The sequence below is a fragment of the Cyprinodon variegatus genome, unplaced genomic scaffold (genome assembly GCF_000732505.1).
Source record: "Cyprinodon variegatus isolate N-32 unplaced genomic scaffold, C_variegatus-1.0 Scaffold322, whole genome shotgun sequence".
Taxonomy (NCBI): Eukaryota; Metazoa; Chordata; class Actinopteri; order Cyprinodontiformes; family Cyprinodontidae; genus Cyprinodon; species Cyprinodon variegatus.
The window spans coordinates 223500-232435 of record NW_015150775.1 but is presented as its reverse complement, the minus strand read 5'-3'; the positions used below and the strand labels follow the sequence as shown (position 1 = coordinate 232435).

At 34.7% G+C, this 8936-nt stretch overlaps 1 protein-coding gene across 1 annotated transcript in view; it reads right to left on the bottom strand.

The window, feature by feature from the left end:
• Positions 1 to 1398: 1398 nt before the first annotated feature.
• med24 (mediator complex subunit 24) overlaps positions 1399 to 8936 on the bottom strand; it is a 35754-nt gene continuing 28216 nt past the window's right edge. Inside the window, exons 21-22 of the mRNA XM_015384756.1 lie at positions 4487 to 4635; positions 1399 to 2020 (exon numbers count right to left, since the gene is read on the bottom strand). Of these exons, the coding sequence (XP_015240242.1) occupies positions 1904 to 2020; positions 4487 to 4635 (266 nt within the window). The 3' untranslated portion in view covers positions 1399 to 1903. The remainder of the gene's footprint in view (positions 2021 to 4486; positions 4636 to 8936) is intronic.

Sequence of the window (8936 nt, the reverse complement as noted above, 5' to 3'; positions counted from 1 at the left end):
CGAGCAGTTGGACAGGTGTACCTAATAAAGTGGCCTGTGTGTATTTTTAAACAACCTGCCAGCTTTTAGGATTCACATGTTTAGAACTACAGCTATTGATAATTTAAGTAATTGATCAATATTTTTATTAATCGAAAAGAGATGCTTTCAATATCTTAACATTTCGTAAAAACAAAAACAAATGTTTGATATTTAGCAAAAAAAAATATATAAATGGCAAAATGTAAAACAATATAGATGAATATGAATCTATGCATTACGAGTTGTTTTATCTTAAATGTGAGGTTGTTTTTTTCAGTAAATGACTTGTTTTAGAGTCAGTTTACCTTCAGTGTAAGAAAACATGTCAATCGATTAATAATGTGTTGCAGGAGAAAATATTATTTTTGTATTGCTATTTCATGTTTTTATTTCTTTGATGTCCCAATAAAAAAAACAAAACAAACAAAACTTGTTTCTCCTGATAACATAATAGTTCCTCTTTGAAAATGACTCGACAGGAAGTGACACAGGTTTTTGAAATTCCAGTGAAGCGATCAGAAACGCAACAAAAAGTGAAACAGAGGCTGCAGCATCATGCAGACGGTGTGACTTAAGTGGCAGATGACCTGCAGCGTCACTGGGTGAATGATTCCATCATGTGAAAAAAAAAAAACTCAACATGTGACTAAGAAGCTGATTAAGACATCTGGCGTTTTCACAGAAGCAACATTTCAACAAGTGTAGAAAAAACCTTCACTTTAAGTAAAAACTGAAAGAAAAAGAAACTACTTGTCACATCTAGGATCTGGGATTATGATTAAAAACAGGAAACAAAAAACTATAAATATTTGAAAAACTATTAAAAATATAGTAAAAAAATATTAAATGTTTAAGAAAGTGAAACAAACTAGAGCAAATAAATTCAAACTAAACCTTTAGAGTGAAATTTGTGCTATTATTGCTGCAAGAAAACCAAAAAAATACAACTTTTAGTGAAAGGGAATCTAATCCAGAAGTAAAGCTTTGGGATATTTCAGAATAAAAAAAAACAAAAAAAAATTTAAGAGGAATTTGCGAATTTCTTTGATTTTATGTTTTCAAATATTCTTCTTAAAAATTCAAATTTTTTTCCCTTTTTTTTTTTTTTTTTTTTTACAGCATTTATATTTTCCAATTTTACATTTTCAAATGTGATATTTTCAAATCTTTTCAATAGGTTTCAAATTTTATTTTTGATATTTCAGATTTAGTCTTAGAATTTGCTTTCTTTTTAAATCATCCAATTTTCATCAATGTTGTTGCCCAAAACCATGCAGACCAACATATTAATATCTTCACCGCTGCAAAAAAGGGAAAAAATTAATTCTGCTAAACGAAAGTATAAAAAAATAAATCGAAAAAATAAAATCTGAGAAAACATCAAAGTTAGTCTTAAACCTTTTTAAATTAAGATGTTTTTCAAAGCTTTATTTCTAGATTGTTTTTCCAAAACATGTTCTCTGCTGCAACAATAATATTATATTTTGTTTGTTTGTTTTCGAACTTTATTGGCAAAAATACAGGAAATAAGTAAACAAAGGGTACAAGAAATATTTATATAAAAAAAGGTTGAAATTGGAATGAAAAGAAAATCTTTTATTGACTTTAAACGATTGAGAGAAAATAATTTACCCAAATGGAAATGCAAATGGGACTAACTTCCAGCGTTGCTGTTAAACATGGCGCCTGCCCCTGCGTACCATTCAGTCAGCTAAAAGGGGAAGGAAATGGAGACGTCCGCTAATTTAGCTGATCCAGCTGCAGTCCTTTCCTCTCAGTTAGGGTTTATGGTTTGACCTTCGTCTCTATTTCAATTCTCTGAACATATCAGCTGAGTCCAAGTAGAGAGCGGGACGCAGCAGGAAGTAGAAACTGGAAGAGTTCAGAGAGCAGCGACGGCTTTGGCAGCGACTCTCCTCCCCAGAGGCAGACTGAGGTCAGTGATGGCCAGGACCACTTTAGGCTTGGCCAGAGCCGGCAGCTTCACCAGCTCAGAGACCTGGAAAAATAAAAACACAAATCATTCATTTCTCACACACTGTTAGGTGAAAGTATTCACATCCCCTCACACTTTGTCAACTTAAAGGTGAATTATTGGGGGTTTAAATTCAAACATCAGGGGTCATCCATCTTTAGACCAAATAATAAGGATTCTTAATATTCCTAAAATCCATTCATGTCCCTGTTATGCTGAAATTCTGTCAATAATGATGCGTGACTGCCAGAATTACCCATAATGCAGCAGTGCTTTTCTTCTAGCATAACAGCACGCTCGGGACCGCGATGGAGCGATGTTGCAATGAAAACTAAGAACTTAATGAAGCAATCACTTAGTATCCTCACATTTTTTGACAGAAATCGTTTACCAGTGAGATTCTTCAACGGCTGGACATAATTCATGGACTACAAATTAATTAAAATGCAGCCGTAAAAGGTCTTGATCAGACTTTGGCGTTGCAGCAAAGCCGTGGGTTTGTTTGTCAAATGACACATTAGGGCGACTAGCTGAATTTTAATGAACATAAACGGCCACAGAAACAATATTTTAAACACATTTACATCATTATTTGCAGATAAAAGTGAGAAAATTGCTCTAAAAATGTGAACTCTGCCCTTCAGACTCTGTCATCCACTCACACTTAAAGCCCAGTTTAGACCATCCTCTAAAAAACCGATCCCTGCCGAACTTGGATCAGTTAACCCTATAATGCCAAATGTATCGTATTTGATACATACGGTTTCTGAAATGTTTTGCGTCTGACACCTTTTGCATAATTTAATGGTAAAAACTTTGCTCAAAATCCTATTGTACACAATCAGATCTACCTGATAACAGAGGGCAGAAGACTACACAAAAAATAATCTTGACTTATCGCATAGTAATAAATTATTAATATCAAAAATTTATTTCTGTTTTTTCTTTTTACATATTTTGTTAAAAAGCCAAATAAGGAATTCAAACCAAAAAAAGTAATTTTCTGTTTTGTTTTATTCTTGGATCGGGCTTTAAAGGGTTAACAGTGCTGAGCTTGGTACCTTAAGACAGTTTACACACCACGCTGGCACGGTTCCCCGGCGCCATGTCCCAAACCAACATGGCGGCGCCCGTAACATTCAGGAAGTTTGATTATAATTGGGATATTTCGTTGTTTGCGGAGAGTCAGGTGAAGAAGGCAGCCTTTGGTGAATTTACTGACAGGGTCGGCTTTTGGGAAGTGGATACGACAAACGATAGTCTAATCAGGGCTTACAGACGAAGGAAACATCGACAGACGTTGAGGTTCATCACCCTGCTAAGCAGAATCATCACTGGAAATTGACTGGCACGTTAAGGAAGCTAGTATTTTTATGAATGTCTGAGATTCCATGATTACAGAGGCTGACTATAAGGAGATGAGGCGGTCTGCTCATGCGACCTTTGCTATCAGAGAACTGAGCCAGAACTGAACCGCGGTGAGCCCTACTGATGAACTAGTACCTGTTTAGTGCGGTTCGGTTGTGTCTGGTGTGGTCTGGTTTATTTCTGGGTACCATTTATACTCAACAGTTATCTTATCCCCCCCCCCCAGCCCTCTGTTTATTGTTTAAATTATCCCTATAAGCTGCACACAAAAGGTTACATGATGGACTGAGTCCCTGCTGGAAATATTTCCTTTTTTTCTCTCTTTATAATCAGAATCAGAATCAGAATTCTTTATTATAACTTAAAATATAAATGCTTGGCATCCACCATAAAAGAAATCTTTACAGAAGTAAAAGTGAGCCATTGCCTCTGCCAATAACGGTGCATTGCTGCAGGACAGAGGTTCAACTCCTGTTCAGTTTACCCTCAGGCCTGTTTCCACATGTTTTATCTTTAAATCATTTAACGTTAATTTCAAAAGGGAAAAAAGATTTTTTCGACGTAGAAAAGAAAGTAAAAGGAGGACTGCATTAGTCTGGAAAGAGAAAAGCTTCATTAGAATCTATTCTAAAGCTCATTAATGGGAGAAAAAAGAAGTTCTAAAACATGTTGAAAAAGAGGAGCTTATTTTGATAAGCAGCGAGTTTATGTTTGGTTTCTTTTTTAAAAAAAAAAAGCTTTAGGTAAAAAAGGTACTGACATTAAAAGAAATGTATAGTTTTGTATGACTAAGGTTTGCATCATCCCAGCTGTTGTCTGTTTCTGCAGATGGTTCACATTACCTTCCTCTTTAGAAACTGGGCTTTATCTAACGCACCAGAGAGGATTTATCAGCACATTTTTACAGCAGTGAGTCAGAGTTATAAGTCAGCCCCTTTCGCATTCTTATGCTTTATTGGATTTACTTTCAAACTTGGCCAAATAAATTTAGCATCACTGATTAATGACCTTCTGATTCTGTCTTTGCATTTTTTCAAACCTACATTTAAGGAGGAATTCCAAAGCCTTCCCAGTAAATCCTGGCGTAACTGGAACTGCCGTTCCTCCCGGCTCATAACTCACCATTGTAAAAGGCATGAACTGCAGGATGCTCCCACGGCTTCCCTGCTCCAGGCACTCCACGCACTCCTCAATAAAACTCTGCACAAACTGGGTGTGGGGCCCCGCCATCTTGGAGCCCAGGGTGGAGGAGAAGAGGAGGAAGAGGTTGGCTGTGAAGAAGAACACAGAATACACTCCGATTAGATTTCTCATTCATATTTTCAGACCTAGAAGGAAGTCCTAAATCAGTATCCTAATGTGATTAACGTCAATTAATCTGAGCAAATGCTTAAAATTCAAAACTGTCATTTGTACAAGAGTGAACAGTTTCTAAATGTAGTTTGATTTCAATATTGAAAGATTTTTTTTAATTTTTTTGTACAAATTAGACTTTCACTGTTAAAAAAGAAATGGAGAAGCTTGAAGACAACATCAAATTGCGGCAAACTAAAGCGACTTCAAAGAAGAACAGATGACGGAGGGGAAATGAGTTTCCTAATGAGTTTCCTCAGCTTGGAAACACTGAGTGTCTTTGAGCGTCAGAAAGGTGTTTCAAATAAAGTGAGAGGAAGCTCTGAGTGTGGTTTGATATAAAAGTAGCTCCTGTGGGGGCTTATTTATCGTTAAAACAGGGTTATCAATTGGTCAGATCAGGTCTGAGCTTTAGAGTCAGTTTTGTTCCATTATCGTTTCAAGCAGAGAACATTTTTTGTAAATGTGAATTCAAAAGGAAAAACAAATAAAACCAAGAAAGGAAAGTCTAAAATAAGTTCCAATAAAAAATATATTTTGAGAGTATCTATAATTACTTTTTTATTCATAAAAAAGTTTTCTTTTAAACAGATTTTTTTTTATTTTTAAATTAGATTTTTTTGTTATTTTTTTCTGATCAGCCCCTTTTTTATTTAGAGGTATTGAACATGTCATTTTTAATGGTTGCATGTTTTTTCCAGATTTCCATTCTTTTTTAACTTAATAGAAAACAGAAAAGGAAAGACGTCTCTAAAACCTGCAGATGTAAACTTAATCCTGACTGCTGCAGTCCTCTATAAACTGCAGTGATGAGTCTGACGTGCTTCGATTGCAAAGATTGCTGCATGTTGAGGTGTAAAAGCAGTACCGTTCTGCTTTGGCAGCTCAACATGCAGCAATCTGCAGAAGCCGTTAAACTTTCCCTTTCTTTCGTAAATCATTCCCCTTTCTTCTGCTTAGAATTCACAAGAATAATTGAACTAAATTCAGAGTCTGAGGCAGAAAAGCCTTATTTTTTTACCGAAAGCTCTGGGTTCCAACCTGGAGAGACACTCGTTAGACAAGTAAGGACTTCCAGGTTATTTGCTGCACATAACGGATTTATTCTAAGATAAGAACCATTAACTGAATTTAAAATGTATGAAGCTTTTTGCAGTATATTAACTCATATCTGCTCTGTACAATGAACAGGAAATAACTGCATTAAAAAGGAGCTTATTCAGTCCTTCATATCACTCAAGATTTAGTTACGCTAAAATTTCTATGTATTTTTTTTTATTTTGGGTGTATACAACAGATTCAAAAGTAACTTATCGTTACTTTTGGCTCAAATCCTAAACATCATAGCAAAAAACACTGATATGGGGATGAATCATTGCTGAACCAGCCCATTTTCTCTAAATAATGTTTTATGATCGGTTTTATAAGAAGGTTTGTCTTGCAGTGGGAGATGTGAGTCAAAGTGTGAATCCAACCTTGATTTTGACTCAAACCACCCACTGCAACACAAATGTTTGTGTAATCAAAACTCCCTCAGGGACAGAGGAGAAAATAAAAGAAGAGAAACATGTCAGGAAATCACTTGAAACATGTGGTAATCGGAATTTGCCTTTGTTAGGTAGGTGAAAAAAAGGAACAATAACATTGCATCAACAAAAACACAAACGCATGGAGCAGCGTAGGAGAGCCAGCAGCTCTGGGCAACATTTAGCTGGACGCTTGGACCTCAAGAATAAAGGACACACCTGTCAAAATGTTAACATTTCGGACAGAGAGGACAGATGGTTTGATAGAGGGGAGAAGGGAGCCATCTTTGTTAAAATAAAGAAGCATTTTTTTGTGGTATATTTGAGCAATTCAGAGAATCACCCAGCGGCTGCCGTCATATCTGTTCGGCAGAGCTGGTAAGTTACAAAGTAAAAATACTTTTTTTCCTTACTTAAGTGGAAGGTTTGGCTATCTATATTTCACTGGCATCATTATTTTTACACAACTTTTTACTTCTACTCCTTACATTTTTTTGCAATTATCTCAACGTTCTACTCCTTACATTCCAAAAATAGACTCATTTTGTTTCATTTAAGCTCATTTTCATCATGGCCTGTTGGTATCAAAATAATTTGCTTCATCGAGACAATTTCTTTATGGTTGGACTCGGTGCTGCCCCAACTTGTTGTTCACCACATACCAAAGCAAATAGTTTTTCCAAGATGATGCAAAGTTAAATAGTTATAAAACTAAGAAAATGAAATCTAAGGAAGTTATCATCCAGAATTGTAGAAAAATATCCCTTTAATAGGGTAAAGCAGTAAAGCTTCTGGCCTTAATATTTTTTCCTGCATAACTTTTACTTTTATACTTTAAGTAGTTTTAAAAATGGTACTTTTACACTTTTACTGGAGTAAAAAGCTAAAGTTGATCCTCTAACTTCTATAAAAGTGTTTTTAAACAGCAGGATTTATATTTCTACTGAAGTAATAAACATGAATACTTTTGACACCTCTGCTGTTCGATCAGAATCAGAGATTTAATCTCTGAAAGAGGAACAGCAAGAGCATAAAAGCATAAGTTTCAGTTTTCAAAGGAATAGTACACCCAAAACATGATTAGCCTTCATTTTCTACTCACCCCCATGCTGAACAACACTCTGGAGTACTTTTTTGATATNGTTTTTTTCCCTTACTTAAGTGGAAGGTTTGGCTATCTATACTTCACTGGCATCATTATTTTAAGACAACTTTTTACTTCTACTCCTTACATTTTTTTGCAATTATCTCAACGTTCTACTCCTCACATTCTAAAAATAGACTCATTTTGTTTCATTTAAGCTCATTTTCATCATGGCCTGTTGGTATTAGAAAAAAATCATCAAAATAATTAGCTTCATCCAGACAATTTCTTTATGGTTGGACTCGGTGCTGCCCCAACTTGTTGTTCACCACATAGCAAAGCAAATAGTTTTTCAAGATGATGCAAAGTTAAATGTGACAGTGTTACTATTAGTTATAAAACTAAGAAAATGACATCTAAGGAAGTTATCATCCAGAATGTAGAAAAATATCCCTTTAATAGGGTAAAGCAGTAAAGCTTCTGGCCTTAATATTTTTTCTTGCATTACTTTTACTTTTATACTTTAAGTAGTTTTAAAAATGGTACTTTTACACTTTTACTGGAGTAAAAAGCTAAAGTTGATCCTCTAACTTCTACAAAAGTGTTTTTAAACAGCAGGATTTATATTTCTACTGAAGTAATAAACATTAATACTTTTGACACCTCTGCTGTTCGATCGGAATCAGAGATTTAATCTCAAAGAGGAACAGCAAGAGCATAAAAGCATAAGTTTCGGTTTTTAATGGCGTCTGCTGCTGTTTCATCAGTAACTCTGATTGGTTAAAATCAAACTTTGGTTCTGCTGAATGTCTCTCCTTTCTCCAAAGGGATTCAACGGGATCGGCCCGGATTAATAATGTGAGGAGCTAAACCTGAGCGCAACACATCATTAATGTGGCTGCCAGGTTCGGTTCTGTCAGCCCAGAGCTTCAGCTCACGTGTTGCATGGTTGATAAGAGGCGCTGAAGGACTGTGAAGCCATCGAAGGGTTTACTCAGTTTATGCTTTGAGTCTAAGTGCAGAACTGCTGCGTTCGCCTCTAACTGCTCCGCCCCTTTATCTGAATATAGAAACATGAAATAAAAAAAGACCCTGAAATATCAATGGGATTAACAAAATAAAAGTCCTGGGAGCACATGACAAAGCTATAATAAAACGTACAAAAAAGAAATATTAATATCTTGAAAATAAATACATAAAATGTGGAATTAACAAATTTATTTTGATAAAAAAAAAAAAAAGAATAAGAAACATAGATAAATAAAAAAATAACCTAAAGAAACTTTGTGTCATTTTATGGAGAAATCTTGAAAAGTAATAAATACATTTTGAATTACAAATAAATTAATAAACCTTAAATGAAATAAATAAGATAAAAATCTCATTTAATTTATGGAAATCAATTAATAAATAAATAATTAACAAATATATCTTTGGAAAAAAAGAATTAACTTGAAATTTAGTACAGAAATAAAAAAAAATATATATTTTAAATATATATTTAATTTTATGGATATTTTTTATTTGATGCAGGATTAGTATATTGAATAAAACAACTCTACACTTATAAAAATCACATTAGCAGATGGATTAGGGGTTGGGGGGGGGG